The sequence below is a fragment of the Oncorhynchus keta genome, chromosome 2 (assembly GCF_023373465.1).
Source record: "Oncorhynchus keta strain PuntledgeMale-10-30-2019 chromosome 2, Oket_V2, whole genome shotgun sequence".
NCBI classification, from domain to species: domain Eukaryota; kingdom Metazoa; phylum Chordata; class Actinopteri; order Salmoniformes; family Salmonidae; genus Oncorhynchus; species Oncorhynchus keta.
Genome location: NC_068422.1, coordinates 58,517,451 through 58,536,632, shown reverse-complemented (window position 1 = coordinate 58,536,632; position 19,182 = coordinate 58,517,451). Strand labels below are relative to the sequence as shown.

At 49.9% G+C, this 19,182-nt stretch overlaps 1 protein-coding gene across 8 annotated transcripts in view; it reads left to right on the top strand.

Moving 5' to 3' along the window:
* The window catches only part of nav2a (neuron navigator 2a), a 316,095-nt gene that overhangs the window by 271,314 nt on the left and 25,599 nt on the right, over positions 1-19,182 (top strand). For 6 of the 8 annotated variants that reach the window (XM_052479066.1, XM_052479059.1, XM_052479060.1 and 3 more), the window contains 7 exons: positions 10,763-10,892; positions 11,815-12,127; positions 12,474-13,203; positions 15,458-15,659; positions 15,988-16,286; positions 16,775-16,840; positions 19,003-19,047. In XM_052479066.1, the coding sequence (XP_052335026.1) occupies positions 10,763-10,892; positions 11,815-12,127; positions 12,474-13,203; positions 15,458-15,659; positions 15,988-16,286; positions 16,775-16,840; positions 19,003-19,047 (1,785 nt within the window). The remainder of the gene's footprint in view (positions 1-10,762; positions 10,893-11,814; positions 12,128-12,473; positions 13,204-15,457; positions 15,660-15,987; positions 16,287-16,774; positions 16,841-19,002; positions 19,048-19,182) is intronic. The other 2 variants (XM_052479063.1, XM_052479065.1) reach the window with 2 other exon arrangements.

Sequence of the window (19,182 nt, the reverse complement as noted above, 5' to 3'; positions counted from 1 at the left end):
TTCTACCCAGTGTCTGATATCTGGAGCTCCCCTTTGAGCGTCGGGCTCTCAACACCGTTCTACCCAGTGTCTGATATCTGGAGCTTCCCTTTGAGCGTCGGGCTCTCAACACTGTTCTACCCAGTGTCTGATATCTGGAGCTCCCCTTTGAGCGTCGGGCTCTCAACACCGTTCTACCCAGTGTCTGATATCTGGAGCTTCCCTTTGAGCGTCGGGCTCTCAACACCGTTCTACCCAGTGTCTGATATCTGGAGCTCCCCTTTGAGCGTCGGGCTCTCACCACCCTGTTCTACCCAGTGTCTGATATCTGGAGCTCCCCTTTGAGCGTCGGGCTCTCAACACCGTTCTACCCAGTGTCTGATATCTGGAGCTCCCCTTTGAGCGTCGGGCTCTCAACACCGTTCTACCCAGTGTCTGATATCTGGAGCTTCCATTTGAGCGTCGGGCTCTCAACACCGTTCTACCCAGTGTCTGATATCTGGAGCTCCCCTTTGAGCGTCGGGCTCTCAACACCGTTCTACCCAGTGTCTGATATCTGGAGCTCCCTTTGAGCGTCGGGCTCTCAACACCGTTCTACCCAGTGTCTGATATCTGGAGCTCCCCTTTGAGCGTCGGGCTCTCAACACCGTTCTACCCAGTGTCTGATATCTGGAGCTTCCCTTTGAGCGTCGGGCTCTCAACACCGTTCTACCCAGTGTCTGATATCTGGAGCTCCCCTTTGAGCGTCGGGCTCTCACCACCCTGTTCTACCCAGTGTCTGATATCTGGAGCTCCCCTTTGAGCGTCGGGCTCTCAACACCGTTCTACCCAGTTTCTGATATCTGGAGCTCCCCTTTGAGCGTCGGGCTCTCAACACCGTTCTACCCAGTGTCTGATATCTGGAGCTTCCCTTTGAGCGTCGGGCTCTCAACACCGTTCTACCCAGTGTCTGATATCTGGAGCTCCCCTTTGAGCGTCGGGCTCTCAACACCGTTCTACCCAGTGTCTGATATCTGGAGCTCCCCTTTGAGCGTCGGGCTCTCAACACCGTTCTACCCAGTGTCTGATATCTGGAGCTCCCCTTTGAGCGTCGGGCTCTCAACACCGTTCTACCCAGTGTCTGATATCTGGAGCTCCCTTTGAGCGTCGGGCTCTCAACACCGTTCTACCCAGTGTCTGATATCTGGAGCTTCCCTTTGAGCGTCAGGCTCTCAACACCGTTCTACCCAGTGTCTGATATCTGGAGCTCCCTTTGAGCGTCGGGCTCTCAACACCGTTCTACCCAGTGTCTGATATCTGGAGCTCTCCTTTGAGCGTCAGGCTCTCAACACCATTCTACCCAGTGTCTGATATCTGGAGCTCCCCTTTGAGCGTCGGGCTCTCAACACCGTTCTACCCAGTGTCTGATATCTGGAGCTCCCTTTGAGCATCAGGCTCTCAACACCGTTCTACCCAGTGTCTGATATCTGGAGCTCCCTTTGAGCGTCGGGCTCTCAACACCGTTCTACCCAGTGTCTGATATCTGGAGCTTCCCTTTGAGCATCAGGCTTTCAGCTGAACCGCCCAAGTCACCGATACCCAACCCCCAAACACACACCCACGTACCCCAGCTGCAGAGGTGCCCCTGTACTCCTGAGCTCGCGCACCCTTGCCTTCTCCGGTGCCTTGGAGGGTATGGGAGAAGACTGGGTCATAGGTCATAGTTCAGATGTAACAGTATATTACCAGAAAGGGAGAGAGGATACAACTGGGACAAAGAGGGCGACGTATAGCGGAGGAAAATGGACAGAAAGAGAAGGGAAAGATGGACTGTAGGACTTATCTCTATCTCTATCTCTCTATCTCTATCTCTCTCTCTCGCTCTCTCTCTATCTATCCAATAGGAGTCAGCCAGCCGTAGACAAAGGCATAGACCATTACAGCAGAGTGTGAGAGAGAGTGTGAGAGAGAGTGTGAGAGAGAGAGAGAGAGAGAGAGAGAGAGAGAGAGAGAGAGAGAGAGAGTGAGAGAGAGAGAGTGAGAGAGAGTGAGTGTGTGAGAGAGAGTGAGTGTGTGAGAGAGAGAGAGAGAGAGAGAGAGAGAGAGAGAGAGAGAGAGAGAGAGAGAGAGAGAGAGAGATGCAAGAGTCACAGAATGTAACAGAAATGTCATGTTGTTTTTAGGTAATGTTTGTTTCATATCTAAAATATGTTTACTCGAGCTAGCCAAATGAGAAACGAGGCTAGAAAGAGAGAGACTAGAGGGAGAGATGCATTTCTGAAGTCTAGTCGCCGTGTCATTTCTCTGTGCTGCGGGGACCAGCTGTGTCATTTAACCACCCCACAACTCCGGCCCGGAATGTCCACAAGGAGAAGGAATGCACCGAGTCCTGTCCAAGATCCTCTCCGTCGCTCCTTTGCCCTCTCTCTTACCCTGTGCCTCCCCGTTCTCTACCTCTCCCTCCCTCACTCCACCCGCCCATTCACTCCCTCACCCTGTATCCCTCTCTCCCGTTTCTCCCTCACCCCCTCCCATATTCTCACACCCAATCCCCAGGGTCCTGTTCAAACTGCCCTCCCTCATTCACTCTCCCCCCCCCCCTTCCCTCTCCCTCCCTCCCCGTCTCCCTCACTCCTCCCTTTGTATAGAGGGGTCAGAGGTGGTGTTTACATAGGGACAGCCAAACAGTGGTTGTGTGTAGAGTCGGCTCAGTCAGTACACACACAGCCCAGGCCCAAACACATGCTTTAGATACGACACACACACACACTGGTTTGTGTTCCTACTGGCGGTCTGCACTACAGAATAGGTTGGGAGGAGGTTTGGGGGTCAGGGTTAGTTGTGTCGAGGCAGTAGTGGCGAAGCCAAGCTGGAGTCCTCATGATGGGACACTCCTAAAAACACATCAGTTTTGTTTGTGCCCATCGCAGCGGTCGGTGATACGACAGACGGAAATGCCTCCTCGAGGCTCTCTTTTCTCATCCTCGGTTTTGATTTCCGTAAAACAAACGTGTCTTTTTGAAAGCAATACAGTCTTGACGGAGTAAGGGTGTGCGTGTGTGTCTCTGAGTGTGTAAGCCTCACCTCCTGTCTCTTTCCCCATGATGTCATCTGTGACCTAGGTATTAGAGGGAGCTCATGTTTTAGTGTGTAAACCCATATCCAATCCACTCACACTGTCTCTGACAGCAGTCGACAGGACTAAGTCATCTGATCCCACAACAGTCTTGACTAATAGTAGCTCCCCCTTTAAACGGAGGAAATTCCTTATCGTCCCGAGGTTGCCAACGTTTGAGCGCGTGTGTGTGCGTGCATGCGTCATTTTTTAACATTTTTTTTAAATGTGGTACTTTTACCACAATTTCGCGATATCCAACTGGTAGTTTGTCTTGTCCCATCGCTGCAAGGAGAGGCGACGAGCGTAAATGTATGTAAGAGTCGGAGTGAGCTTAGCCGGGAAAACCATATGGGCAGAGCTTAAAAAAACAAAACAAAAAAAAGCCTCACTTCCCCAGAGACCACGTAAGAACAACTTAACAAACAGAGAACAACGTAAACACAAGGTTTTCTCAGGACTCTGTCGGACACTCCCATGGGTCCAGCCCCAACGGCAGCTCTTTCTCATTGGCCAGCGGTCCCAGTTGAATGACAACAGGGTTTATGACCCCTGACCTGTGTGTGAAAACAGAGGGCGGTCTTCAGGGACACGGGGGGGGAGAATCTAAGGCGGTAGCCCAGGAATGTGCTGATTTGGGTCAGTTCAGAGTCTATTCTCTCACCTACTGTCTCTCTCCCCAGCTGTCTCTCTCTGTCTCTCTCTCTCACCCACTGTCTCTGCCATCCCGGGATTTACGGTATTACCGGCATAGCACACAAGGGGGCACTAAAAATGCAACAACAAAAAAAGCCACCTATTACCAAAACTCTAACAAGATTAGCACACGTAATAGCCAAATACAGTAAGCTGTTAGCTAAATGCTATAGAACAAAAATGCACATAAACTAAATGCAAAGATAGGCAAATCCAGCTTATAAAGTTATGCAAGCACAGTTAGTAGCTACCGACTGTAATTTTCGGGTGAGTGTGGACATTGACAAGCGAAAGTGAACGAGAGAAATTGTGCAAATAAACAAAGTTGTGATGCAGGCTTTAATGAAGTAATCGCAGCATGTGTACTCGGCGCAGAGGGGAGAAGAACGGAGGAGGGGGGAAAAACGCTAGTAGGAAGCACAGGGAAAGAATGGCATCTGTACAGTTAACTCTGATGACAGAGCTCTTTGACTTCTAAAACACGGCAGAAAGCCGTTCCAAGCTATTCAGTAGTGAATCGCGTACAAGTGTGACTCCACCACCTCATGTGCGCCGCAGAGCAGAGACTTACCGATAGAACGCTAGGAGCTCACGCTTTCTCTTGTTGTGCCCTTAACGACGAACGTGTGACTGGCTCAACTGTTCTGGGGGAACTACGGTAAGCTTCAAAGTGTAAAACTATGTGACGGATGAAATGATGAACACAATCTACTTGATCTCCTATAGCGTATTACACAAGTTGATTGCAGGTATTAACTTTAAAAAGTGAATATTCACATTTATTGAAAGTAAATAACTTGACTGTGTTGATGGTATTGAAAAACCATCCCGTGACTTTTTTCAAATAACCCGGTATATGGTATACCGCCTAAACCTACGTTGTCTCTCCATCCACCTACTGTCTCTCTCCATCTCTCTCTCCCACCTACTGTCTCTCTCCATCTCTCCATCCACCTACTGTCTCTCTCCATCTCTCTCTCCACCTACTGTCTCTCTCCATCTCTCTCTCCACCTACTGTCTCTCTCCATCTCTCTCTCCCACCTACTGTCTCTCTCTCCCACCTACTGTCTCTCTCCATCTCTCTCTCCCACCTACTGTCTCTCTCCATCTCTCTCTCCCACCTACTGTCTCTCTCCATCTCTCTCTCTCCCACCTACTGTCTCTCTCCATCTCTCTCTCCCACCTACTGTCTCTCTCCATCTCTCTCTCTCCATCTCTCTCTCCCACCTACTGTCTCTCTCCATCTCTCTCTCCCACCTACTGTCTCTCTCCATCTCTCTCTCCGCCTACTGTCTCTCTCCATCTCACTCTCTCCATCTCACTCTCTCCATCTCACTCTCTCCATCTCTCTCTCTCTCCACCTACTGTCTCTCTCCATCTCTCTCTCTCCGCCTACTGTCTCTCTCCATCTCACTCTCTCCATCTCACTCTCTCCGCCTACTGTCTCTCTCCATCTCTCTCTCTCCACCTACTGTCTCTCTCCATCTCTCTCTCCGCCTACTGTCTCTCTCCATCTCACTCTCTCCATCTCTCTCTCTCTCCATCTCTCTCTCTCCACCTACTGTCTCTCTCCATCTCTCTCTCTCCGCCTACTGTCTCTCTCCATCTCACTCTCTCCATCTCACTCTCTCCGCCTACTGTCTCTCTCCATCTCACTCTCTCCATCTCTCTCTCTCTCCACCTACTGTCTCTCTCTATCTCTCTCTCTCCACCTACTGTCTCTCTCCATCTCTCTCTCTCCACCTACTGTCTCTCTCCATCTCACTCTCTCCGCCTCTCCACTGTCTCTCTCCATCTCACTCTCTCCATCTCTCTCTCTCTCTCTCTCTCTCTCTCCTACTGTCTCTCTCCATCTGACTCTCTCCATCTCTCTCTCTCTCCCACCTACTGTCTCTCTCCATCCATCTGTCTCTCTCTCTCTCCTCCCCTCCACCTACTGTCTCTCTCCATCTCTCTCTTCCACCTACTGTCTCTCTCCATCTCTCTCTTCCACCTACTGTCTCTCTCCATCTCTCTCTCTCTCTCCACCTACTGTCTCTCTATCTCTCTCTCCACCTACTGTCTCTCTCTATCTCTCTCTCTCCACCTACTGTCTCTCTCCATCTCTCTCTCTCCACCTACTGTCTCTCTCTCTCTCTCTCTCTCGCCACCTACTGTCTCTCTCTCTCGCCACCTACTGTCTCTCTCTCTCGCCACCTACTGTCTCTCTCTCTCGCCACCTACTGTCTCTCTCTCTCGCCACCTACTGTCTCTCTCCCTCGCCACCTACTGTCTCTCCTCCCTACTGTCTCTCTCCATCTCTCTCTCCCACCTACTGTCTCTCTCCATCTCTCTCTCTCCGCCTACTGTCTCTCTCCATCTCACTCTCTCTCCATCTCACTCTCTCCATCTCACTCTCTCCATCTCTCTCTCTCCACCTACTGTCTCTCTCCATCTCTCTCTTCCACTGTCTCTCTCCATCTCTCTCTCTCTCCCCCTACTGTCTCTCTCCATCTCACTCTCTCCACCTACTGTCTCTCTCTATCTCTCTCTCCTACTGTCTCTCTCCATCTCTCTCTCTCCTACTGTCTCTCTCCATCTCTCTCTCTCCTACTGTCTCTCTCCATCTCTCTCTCTCCTACTGTCTCTCTCCATCTCTCTCTCCACCTACTGTCTCTCTCCATCTCTCTCTCCCACCTACTGTCTCTCTCCATCTCTCTCTCTCTCTCGCTCTCTCTCTCTCGCCACCTACTGTCTCTCTCTCTCTCTCTCTCTGCCACCTACTGTCTCTCTCCATCTCTCTCTCCATCTCTCTCTCCTCCCTACTGTCTCTCTTCATCTCTCTTGCCACCTACTGTCTCTCTCTCTCCATCTCTCTCTCCTCCCTACTGTCTCTCTCCATCTCCCTCTCCCACCTACTGTCTCTCTCCATCTCTCTCTCTCCTACTGTCTCTCTCCATCTCTCTCTCCCACCTACTGTCTCTCTCCATCTCTCTCTCTCCCCTACTGTCTCTCTCCATCTCTCTCTCTCTCCTACTGTCTCTCTCTCTCTCTCTCCTACCGTCTCTCTCCATCTCTCTCTCTCCACCTACTGTCTCTCTCCATCACTGTCTCTCTCTCTCTCTCTCTCTCTCTCTCTCTCTCTCTCTCTCTCTCTCTCTCTCTCTCTCTCTCTCTCTCTCTCTCTCTCTCTCTCTCTCCTACTGGCTCTCTCTCTCTCTCTCTCTCCTACTGGCTCTCTCCATCTCTCTCTCTCTCTCCTACTGGCTCTCTCCATCTCTCTCTCTCTCTCCTACTGTCTCTCTCCATCTCTCTCCATCCACCTACTGTCTCTCTCCATATCTCTCTCTCCCTCCTACTGTTTCCCTCCATCTCGCGCTCCTTCTGTTACGTAGCTTTTCTAATCTTTCAAGTTAAATTTTCCGAGGGACTTGTGAATGTGAGCGCTGCAGTCTCCCAGGACTCGCTCCGGCCTTTCATCATCACCACCATGCCTGATGCTTACAAAGGCAGTCTGTTGTTGTTTAACATTTTCACCATACACGTTTAAAAAGAGAATGGTCTGTCTGTACACCTGACCTCATCCTAAAGGCCACTGCTCAAATGAATCCATTTAACTCCTTTACCGCAAGCCACCACACAGCTGTGAAGGTCTCGGTCTTACGAAGAGAGATTTCCCTGCTCAGAAATCGACGCAAAAATCAATTGATTGTGGAATTACACACACAACTTAACTTTCTGGCGTTTCGCTGTTAGCGTTTCCGTGCTTGGGACTGCTCCTCTTTCCTAAGTTCAATTGGGGGGGGTGTGGCTGTGGTTAGTGTCGCCGTCCTTTCTGATGGGCTCTAAATGGCTGGGCGGTAGTTAATAGGTAGGTTGTGCTGCCAGCAGGAGGCTATGGGTTCGGGCCATGTTTGCTGGGCTGATCTGTAATTAGTAATGGGCTGGCAGTTAGTCCAGGGTGGATCTGTCTGGGAACTCCGGGGATCGCACACAACGACATGGATGGGGAAGTCGGGAATGTTGGATTTGATGATAGTAAGGAATGATGTTTTGAATGGGCGTGTGGTCGAATCTGTCTGTGTGGCTGTGATCCATACTGTAGCTTCATACTGCTGTTGGGTCCTTTTGAGGATGACTTATTTTGGTTCGGTAGGATTTGAAAGGTTGCTGGATCGAATCCCTGAGCCGACATGGTAAAAAAATCTGTCGTTCTGGCCCTGAACAAGACGGTTAACCCACTGTTAGCGGTAGGCCGTCATAGTAATTAAGAATTGGTTCTTCACCGACTTGCCTAGTTAAATAAAGGTTACATTTTAATTACAACAACGACACAAACATTTGGGAGAGTTTGTCATTGTTGCCGTGACGTTACTGGTTCGGCTGCGGCAGTGAGCTGGTTAACTGGGCTTGGGTAAGGTCAGGTTACATGCACTAGGAGGGAACACTCTCTCTCTCTCTCTCTCTCTCACCGTTCCCTCACTCAGTCCAGGGAGAAAGAGAGACTGGGGAATATGCAAGAGGAGATAAGGCAACAGGAGAGAGAAAAGAGGGAGGGGTGATGAGTGCAGAAGACACAGTCAGAAACACAGAAAGGGCCAGAGTGAGCATGGGATAAAGGCGGAGTGGGAGGGAGGAGGCAGACACAAAGAGAGAGTGAGACTAGCAGAGGGAGAGGCAGAAGGAGAGGGATAGAGTGAGAGAAGCAGAAAGTGAGAGAGGGAGACTGGCGGAGGCAGAAGGAGAGGGATAGAGTGAGAGAAGCAGAAAGAGAGAGAGGGAGACTGGCGGAGGCAGAAGGAGAGGGATAGAGTGAGAGAAGCAGAAAGTGAGAGAGGGAGACTGGCGGAGGCAGAAGGAGAGGGATAGAGTGAGAGAAGCAGAAAGTGAGAGAGGGAGACTGGCGGAGGCAGAAGGAGAGGGATAGAGTGAGAGAAGCAGAAAGAGAGAGAGGGAGACTGGCGGAGGCAGAAGGAGAGGGATAGAGTGAGAGAAGCAGAAAGAGAGGTTGGCTAGCTCAGCGGTATGGACTCATGAAGCTCTCTGTCCAACTCGGCATTCTCCCCCACCCTCCAGGTTCCCACCGCCTCCCAGGAACTCTGGCCAGGTAAGAGAGTGTGTGTGATAGCTATTTTTCCTTTTGAAAATGGGCTAATCTACATCTTCAGAAGGATACTAGATTTTAAATATGGACAAGAACCTTAGATTCTCAGTTGGTCTGTGATATTTCTCTCTCTGTCTCTCCGTCTCTGTGTGTGTGTGGGGGGGGGGGAAACTATCCCCAATATGGCTGTGTGAACATGTTTAGACGGCTGTGGTCAGTCTAAATCTCTCACCAGTTCGCTCTGTCTGCAGTCCTGTCCAGAACAGACATACTGTGGGTTTAAGGCAACTTCAAAGCGTCCGAGCCTCGGCACTTAAGCTACAGACTGCAGTGCTTGTGATAGATATCAGATCTGCATGATGATAGTTTGTTCATGTAAGATCCCCCAGTATGTTGTAAAGGGCCGTGTGTGTGTGTGTGTGTGTTTGAAGTATGATTCATGACATCATCCTGTCTGCAGATGAGGGACAGATGCTTCCTGGGGCTTAAGCCAAAGTCAGTGAGGACACGCTGGTGTGTTTCAGTGTGTGCGTCTGTAGCGACAGGGCTGCGTGTGTCTGTCGCATTAGAGGTGACGGATCTGACCCTGGATGACACTAATCCAAACACCAGGAGACAATAGCAGCTGTGTGTGTGTGTGTGTGTGTGTGTGTGTGGGCACGCGCGCTTGTGCGTGGTCTTGAATAGTTGTCCAGGCAGCTTTTAACTCTTTCTCCCTCCCTGTGGTCCTCTCTCATCCATAGTCTCCCTAGAGATCACTCTAGTCTCTCTTGCTGCCCCCCACACACACACATACTCTAGTCTCCCAGGCGACAACCCCCCCCCCACACACACACACATACTCTAGTCTCCCGGGCGACCACACCCCCGTCCCCTACCCCGCTTCAGGGTTGGGGATAGACAAACACAGCCTGTATAATTGTTCAAAGTGGGGTTAAAGACTAGTGTGTGTGTGTGTTGTAGAACCTTCCTGTTTTAGGTCAGTCTCCTGTTCAAGGTTAGTTGTTTTGACGGACAGCCTCCAGTGTGTGTGTGTGTGTGTGTGTGTGTGTGTGTGTGTGTGAGACTGAGATTTCCAGGCAGCTCGGGGCTCTATGCTGCTGCCCGACTGTGAGCCGAGTCGTACATTCATTCACCCTGCCTCTGAGCAGGGCTTTTCTCCCTGGTGCAGAGAGCGACTGTGTGTTATCACCCGGGAATTACACTCACACATAAAATATCCCTCCCGTCTCCGTGGGTTCACCAGCTTGTACGGTCACGGAGCTTTAGCCAGGCTAGTAGGGCGTCTACACTGTCAGGGGATTCCTATTCCGAGCCAGAGTGAGCGATACATTGCCGTCGTCCGTCTCGAGCAGCGCTCTCCAACCCTGTTCCTCGGAGAGCTACCCTCCTGTAGGTTTTGGCGCCAACCCCAGTATCTAACCCGATTCAGCTTATCGACCAGATGATTATCAGAAGCAGGCGTGCTAGATTAGGGTTGGAGGGAAAAGGTACAGGACTGTAGCTCTCCGGGAAGTGGGTTGGAGAGCCCTGGTCGAGCGTATGTGTCGCTTTATAGAGGAATGGTAATGAAATGTGAAATATTCACAATATTCGGCCGATTCCTCGGCTGAAAATAAGACAAAGGCTCTGAAGTAGAAACTGTAACATTGATTTAATTGGAGAGTCCTCTCCGGTTGCGCCCATTCAACCACACACTGAACCATTGTTCAACTCTGTTTACAAATGAGGTATCTGTTTATTAAAGGCACATTTTGTACCGTTTTTCCTTTTTTTAAACGAATCCCTTTTGGGTATGCCCTTGCCGCTCTTCTCTTTTGTCGTGGCTGGCATGTCACCTCTCCTCTCTTTACCCTGGTTAAAATGGTGCTGTTTAGTTCAACCTATCTTTTTCTCCTTTCTCTCCCAGCTGGGATGACAGCAGCTCAGTGAGCAGTGGCGTCAGTGACACCGTCGACACAGATGACATCAACACCAGCTCCTCCATCAGCTCCTACGCCAACACACCGGCCGCACAGCGCAAGGTCCTCAAAGGACAGGTCGGTGTGGAGGCTAGACACAAGCACGTATGCGTGAACGGCACCCCCACACACACACACACACACACATGCACACACACACACAAGAATGCACACACACACACAAGTGCACACACACACACACACACACACATACACACACATGAATACAGCCCCAGGCGCTGAACGGACTCACAGATAAACTCTCAAGTACAGTCTCACACTCAACCCCCCTCTTTCTCCTCTCCCCCGTCCCTTCTCTCTCCCCCCTTAGCTCCGAGGGAATTAGGGAATTATGAGCCTATGGTGGCAGACCTGGGAACTAGACTAGACTAAAGGCGGATGTTTGAACTGGCCTCAAGTCATTAAATACCCATTTTAAGAAGCCACCTTTTAGAACAACTGTCTGAGCGGTGATTCTACCCTCAGCTCGTTTTTGGGTGGCTTTGGGAAAGGGGTTGGGTGTCTGGATAACGCGCCCCCACTATACAATAACACTCATTTAATATACTGGTTATTTGATGTAGGATAACTGAGGTGGCACAAAGACCTCTCCCAGTAGTAGTTGACCTTTGAGCCGGACACCTAAATGAACATAGTCTCTTTCTGTCGAAACTGGTCAGTATACTCTCATACCACTATCATCACAGCCCTATAGGCACATGTGGAGGTTATCGTAGGCTGAGTAGTGTGTCGCGTATGGTCAGTATACTCTCATACCACTATCATCACAGCCCTACAGGCACATGTGGAGGTTATCGTAGGCTGAGTAGTGTGTCGCGTATGGTCAGTATACTCTCATACCACTATCATCACAGCCCTACAGGCACATGTGGAGGTTACTAACTTCAGCCCGATTTAGCCGTTTATTCCCATATATACCGGAGCACCATAAAATAGATCACTCTTCTCTCATCCTCTGTGTGCCCCCCTCTTCCACCAGCCGGTAACGGATGCTGAGAAGCACTCGGCCTCCACCACCCTGAACCCCGCCTGGTCAGGTGACGAGGTCAAGAGGTCAGACGGGTTGTCGGACAGTGAGGTCAGCAGGATGGACCAGGGCTCCAAGTGGGCCCGCCGGAACCCCTCGGACGTGTCCGATGAGTCGGATAAGGTGGGCTCGGGGCGGAGGACTCCCTCAATGACACACACAGGGTCCTGGAAGGGGGGCATGAGTGCTCAGGTGGGGGTGACCAGCCCCAGGACTAAAGCTACTGGAACATCAGGGTCCACTGTGATGAAGACCCACAGTGCAGGTAATGGGTGTTTTCTGTCCTGGCAGTGTTTTGCTGTCTCTGTAATTGTCACATTTGCGGTTTGCGTTTGGGTTCCTGTGCGGGCTCGTGTTTCCTCGTCTCTGGCAATGCCTCGCCTTATGTCCATCTGTGTGTATGTGTATACACAGATACAGTGCAATACTGTACGTCTCCCTCTCTTCTATGTGTGTCTCTCTCTCTCTCGCCCTCTGTGAGTGTGTCTGTGTCGTCTTCTCTCGTGTGTTGTCTGAATCTTGAGCCGTTAACCTTTCTCAAACACCACAACTATGACAAACTCTCCTCTGACCTAAACCCCTGCTGTGTGTCCCGCCCTGTGTACCTGTAGGTAAAACAGACGACGTCAAGGTGTCCGAGAAGGGCCGCCTCTCCCCTCGCTCCAACGGCCTCCGCCGCTCGCCCTCCGACGCCGGGCGCAGCAGTGACGACGAGGCCAAGAGAAACACTTCCACTTCCGCCGCTGCCTCTGCCCGCACGTCCCACACACACCCCCTCACACACGCCCTGTCCGAACCCCACTCCCAGTCTCACACACTGACCTCCCGCACCCCCACCAGCACATTTGGCTTCAAGAAGCAGAGTTCCGGGATGGTTACTATGGTTACCACCAGTGGCGCCACCATCACGAGCGGGTCAGCTACTCTTGGGAAGATGCCCAAGTCCGGGACGAGATCCTTAGCCGTTGGGATAAAGGTCAGCGGTCAAGATGTGGGGTCCGGTCTAGGTCACCATGACGACGGGTACCTCCAGGTGAGCACCCGCTCCACACTGCAGTACCGGAGCCTCCCAAGACCCAGCCGGTCCGGCGCCGCCGCGCGTAACGGAAACCGGTCGTCGACCAGCAGCATCGAAGCGGCTGTGCTTTCCGTTACCACTCACAGTAAAAGCAGAGACACGGGAAACACTGGGAAAATGAATGGAAGTGGGACTGGGGTCTCGCCAGCCAATCAGACGGATCGAGAGAAGGGCGTGTCAGAGGGCGTGGACAACCTGAGGGGAGGGGCTTCCACCGTACCTCTCACAGGGAGACAGCAGGTTGCCTCACCCACACTGCGCAGGTGAACAGACTCACACACACACACACTCACATACAGAGATATATAATGTCACTCACACTTAAACGTGGTCATTAATGACACCCATTGACAGTACAGTGTCTGAAACCTATTCCTAGTGTGATGCAACACACACACACACACACACTCATTCACATCCATTACACAAAGGTCACATCGGTCCACCGTATGAAAACGAACCCTTCAGCATTTCTGTTCAGCAGCCAGGTCTGAGCCCACACTTTTTCATAGTGCCAAGTCTTTTGTATGTGCACAGTAACACGAGCGGAGTCTTACCTCACCACTGCTGGGCTGGCTCATTAATCTCTCTGGGTAATAAGGCTTTGAAGACCCGGCTCTATATTATCACCCTGGTTACCGTCTTAACCGCCAACGCGCTCTGGTCACGTCCCAAATGGGACCCCGCAACAAATGTGGTGCGCTAAATGAGGATTAGGGAGCCATTTGGGATGGAGCCACTGTCTTTTGGCTTAAGATAAGGGGGTATGCTAACGTGATGCTTCAAACGTTACTCAGATATAATCCCCCAAGCCTCTCTCTCTCTCTCTCTCTCTCTCTCTCTGTCTCTGTCTCTGTCTCTGTCTGTCTCTGTCTGTCTCTGTCTGTCTCTGTCTCTCTCTCTGTCTCTCTCTCTGTCTCTTTCTCTGTCTCTCTCTCTGTCTCTCTCTCTGTCTCTCTGTGTGTGTCCGTCTACCTACATTTTTTTACATTTACATTTGAGTCATTTAGCAGACGCTCTTATCCAGTGCGGTTTACAGTTAGTGTGTTCATCTTAAAATGGCCAGGTTGGATGACCTATAGCCATTCTATAATCATGGGCATTACTAGGGAATTGATCCCCCCTTTGCTGCTATAACAGCCTCCACTCTTCTGAGAAGGCTTTCCGCTAGATGTTGGAACATTACTGCGGGGACTTGCTTCCATTCAGCCACCAGAGCATTAATGAGGTCGGGCACTGATGTTGGGCGATTAGGCCTGGCTCGCAGCCGGCATTCCAATTCATCCCGAAGGTATTCGATGGGGTTGAGGTCAGGGCTCTGTGCAGGCCAGTCACCGATCTCGACCGATCTCGACAAACCATTTCTGTATGGACCTCGCTTTGTGCACGAGGGTATTGTCATGCTGAAACAGGGAAGGGACTTCCCCAAACTGTTGCCACAAAGTTGGAACCACAGAATCGCCTACAATGTCAGTGTATGCTGTATTGTTAAGATTTCCCTTCACTGGAACTAAGGGGCCTGGCCCGAACAATGAAAAACAGACCATTATTCTTCCTCCACCAAGTGTTACAGTTGGCACTATGCATTGGGGCAGGTAGCGTTCTCCTGGTATACGCCAAACCCACATTCATCACTCCAGAGAACGCATTTCCACTGCTCCAATGCATAGTGCCAACTGTAAAGTTTGGTGGATGAGGAATAATGGTCTGGGGCTGTTTTTCATGGTTAGGGCTAAGCACCTTAGCATTCAATGACATTCTAGGCACAAATTTGTGCTTCCAACTTATCGCAACAGTTTGGGGAAGGATCTTTCCTTTGTAAGCATGACAATGACCCCAATGGCGGCAAGCTTTACACCACTTCAGCTGACGCTTGGCTTGGATGATCTTAGGCTTGTGTGCTGCTGCTCAGCCATGGAAAACATATTTTATGAAGCTCCCAACGCATAATTATTGTGCTGATGTTGCTTCCAGAGGCAGTTTGGAACTGCAGTTTGCAACCAAGGACAGGCAAAAAAAAAATTCACTTCAGCCCTCGGCGGTCCCATTCTGTGAGCTTGTGTGTCCTAAAACTTTGCGGCTGTGCCATTGTTTCTCCAAAACATTTCCACTTCACAATAACAGCACTTACAGTTGAATGGGGAAGCTCGAGCAGGGCAGAAATTTGAGGAACTGACTCGTTGGAAAGGTGGCATCCTATGACGGTGCCACGTTGAACGTCACTGAGCTCTTCAGTAAGGCCATTGTACTGCCAATATTTGTCTATGGAGATTGCATGGCTGTGTGCTCAATTTTTATACACCAGTCAGCAACGGGTGTGGCTGAAATAGCCGCGTTCACAAATGTTCCTTAATAAAGTAGCTATCAGCCAAGTCAGAGCTAGTAAGAGGGAAGAATGAAGCGTGAGTGTTCGTCCACGAAAGGCTTTTTTGGTGTGAGGGTGCTGTGCTGTGAGACTCTTTGAAGAGATATTTTTTGCAAGTTCTCCTTTTCAACTTTCTTCTCCTTCTTCATCAGGTTGTTTGGTGGTAAGTCCAGTAAGCAGGTTCCGGTCACCACAGCAGAGAACATGAAGAACTCAACGGTGATCTCCAACCCTCACGCTACCCATGCCGCTCTGGACTCCCCTGGGGGTGTAGGGGGGGAGAGTGAGGGCAGCAGCCCTCTGTACGGAGGACGGAACCTGAGCACGGGCCATAACACGCTGGGTAGCGAACAGGTGAGATAGGCAGACTAGTCAAACCAGATTACATGAGCAGGCAATATTTTTGTGGCCTCTTGATAAGCATCGGTGTCCATGAACAGAGTTTATACTGGCACAAAGAAAATAGCCAACTTTAGCTACCAGCGCCGATCACGATAGGTAGCCCTGTGATACAATAGTTGGCTGTGATAGCAAGCAACCATGTAACTAGCAACAGCAGATCGCGACACTGTAAGAAGGCAGCAGACATATGATTTGACCTTGGGGAGTGGAAGCGTAACCATTAAATGTAACATATGAAAATCACTCGATGAATCCAGAATTCCTCCTGTGTCCCCCCCAGAGTGCGTCCAGCCCCGGCTCTGTCTACTCCTCCACGGGGCCCTCCAACAGCCTGACCTGGGGCACCACCATGAGCACTGGCTCCTCTGCCCAGAGCAGGGAGGGTACCCTGGGCGGGCACAGCGGGCACGGTGGCGGGGCGGGAAGCCTGGGCTACCCCTCGGTCAGCAGCATGCACACCAGCAGCGAGTCCATCGACATGAGCGTGAGCAGCGCTGGGCATGGAGGAAGGGACAGCAGGGAGGACACCCTCTCAGCTCTGGGCAGGACCAGCAGCGTCAAGACGGGCATGTCTGAGAGGTGAGGACAGGTGGGGTGGAGGGAGGGAGGGAGGGTTTGAGTCGAGGGGTTTGAGTGGTAAGAGTGGGGGGAATCTGCTCATCATATCTTTATATGGACAGAAAAACAAGGAGCCTGTCAGCTGTTGCCATGGCATGCACTGTCATATTGTGTTTGTTCAGTGTGTCGTTATGAAACATCCCCCGCGTACACAAATGTGTACGTGACCGGAATGTATCAGACACATTATCACCCGAGATACTGTCCAAGCGTCTCCGTGGAAAGCATTGTTGAAGGTATGCCGTGTTACCTTCTCTGACACATCTCATTATCTTTACTTACTAGACCAGTAGAGGAGATTCATTGGTGAGCAGGTGGTGGTGATTCTCGCTTGTGGCAACGGTTGGACTCAATGCGGCTCTCTCCTTCAGAGGATTCTTCTCCCTCTCTTTTCTTTCTAATGTTCTTTCTCTCTTTGTCTGTTGTGCCCCCCTCCCCCTTCCTATCAGCCCCCTGTCCTCCCCCTCCGCTAGCCCTAAATTCAACCGAAACACCTTACCTCGGAAACAGGAAAGGTAAAAGTGTGTGTGTGTGTGTGTGTGTGTGTGTGTGTGTGTGTGTGTGTGTGTGTGTGTGTGTGTGTGTGTGTGTGTGTGTGTGTGTGTGTGTTACAGGCTCTCAATCCCCCATCGCTGTTTATATGCTGCCATCTTGTGGCAAAACTTAGACTTGGAGCTTGATATTTAAAAACACCAATCACTGCTATGACATGATACAACACTAAGATGTGTCAGAAAATATATTTTTCAGAAAAGTGATAGCATTTACAGTACCAGTCAAAAGTTTGGACACACCTACTCATTCCAGAGTTATTATTAATTTTTACTATTTTCTACAGTGTAGAGTAATAGTGAAGACATCAAAACTTTGAAGTAACACATATGGAATCATGTAGTAACCAAAAAAGTGTTAAACAAATCAAAATATATTTTATATTAGAACTTCTTCAAAGTAACCACCTTAGCCTTGATGACAGCTTTGCACACTCTTGGCATTCTCTCAACCAGCTTCATGAAGTAGTCACCTGGAATGCATTTCAATTAACAGTGGTGTTAAAAGTTAATTTGTGGAATTTCTTTCCTGAATGTGTTTGAGCCAATCATTTCTGTTGTGACATAATAGGGGTGGTATACAGAAGATAGCAGAAGATAGCCCTATTTGGTAAAAGACCAAGTCCATATTATGGTAAGATCACCTCAAATAATCATTACTTTAAGACATGAAGGTCAGTCAATATTTACATTTACATTTAAGTCATTTATCCCGAGCGACTTACAAATTGGTGCATTCACCTTATGAGATCCAGTGGAACAGCCACTTTACAATAGTGCATCTAAATCTTTTAAGGGGGGTGAGAAGGATTACTTTATCCTATCCTAGGTATTCCTTAAAGAGGTGGGGTTTCAGGTGTCTCCGGAAGGTGTCCTTTAGTAGTGGTTTCTTTGCAGCAATTCAAACACGAAGACCTGATTCACGCAGTCTCCTCTGAACAGTTGATGTTGAGATGGAACATTTCAAGAACTTTGAAAGTTTCTTCAAGTGCAGTTGCAAAAACCATCAAACGCTATGATGAAACTGTCTCCTATGAGGACCGCCACAGGAAAGGAAGACCCCGAGTTACCTCTGCTGCAGAGGATAAGTTCATTAGAGATACAAGCCTCAGAAATTGCAGCCCAAATAACTGCTTCAGAGTTCAAGTAACAGACACATCTCAACATCAACTGTTCAGAGGAGACTGCGTGAATCAGGCCTTCGTGTTTGAATTGCTGCAAAGAAACCACTACTAAAGGACACCAATAAGAAGAAGAGACTTGCTTGGGCCAAGGAACACGAGCAATGGTTGGTTGTAACCGCCGTGTCTAGTGGTTGGTTGTAACCGCTGTGTCTAGTGGTTGGTTGTAACCGCCGTGTCTAGTGGTTGGTTGTAACCGCCGTGTCTAGTGGTTGGTTGTAACCGCCGTGTCTAGTGGTTGGTTGTAACCGCCGTGTCTAGTGGTTGGTTGTAACCGCTGTGTCTAGTGGTTGGTTGTAACCGCCGTGTCTAGTGGTTGGTTGTAACCGCCGTGTCTAGTGGTTGGTTGTAACCGCCGTGTCTAGTGGTTGGTTGTAACCGCCGTGTCTAGTGGTTGGTTGTAACCGCCGTGTCTAGTGGTTGGTTGTAACCGCCGTGTCTAGTGGTTGGTTGTAACCGCCGTGTCTAGTGGTTGGTTGTAACCGCCGTGTCTAGTGGTTGGTTGTAACCGCCGTGTCTAGTGGTTGGTTGTAACCGCCGTGTCTAGTGGTTGGTTGTAACCGCCGTGTCTTTGTGAGACGCAGACTAGGTGAACGGATGATCTCTGCATGTGTGGTTAACCAGCAGCGTTCTGAAGCGATACGCCATCCCATACTTTGAAGAATCTAAAATATATTTTGATTTGTTTTAACACTTTTTTTGGTCACTGCATGTGTTATTTGATGTCTTCACTATTATTCTACAATGTAGAAAATAATTACAAATTAAGAAAAACCCTGAAATTAGTATGTATGTCCAAACTTTTGACTGGCACTGTAAATATTTTGTACAATTGCAATAGTACACTATCCACATTCCTCCTTTCCTCTCCTCCTTTCCTCTCCTCCTTTCCTCTCCTCCTTTCTTCTCCTCTCCCTGAAGTGTGTTTCTCTGCCGATCCCACAGGGGTCCACACAGTGATAGAAACACTCTGCCCAGGAAGGGACTCAGGTACCTACTGTATGACCACTCAAGCCCTGTCTGCCATGCTTTAGCACCCTCCCTCTCTCTCTCTCTCTCTCTCTCTTTCCCTTTCTCACAGCTTCAGCTACACCAATGCTGGTGTGGTTATTATTTTTTTGCACT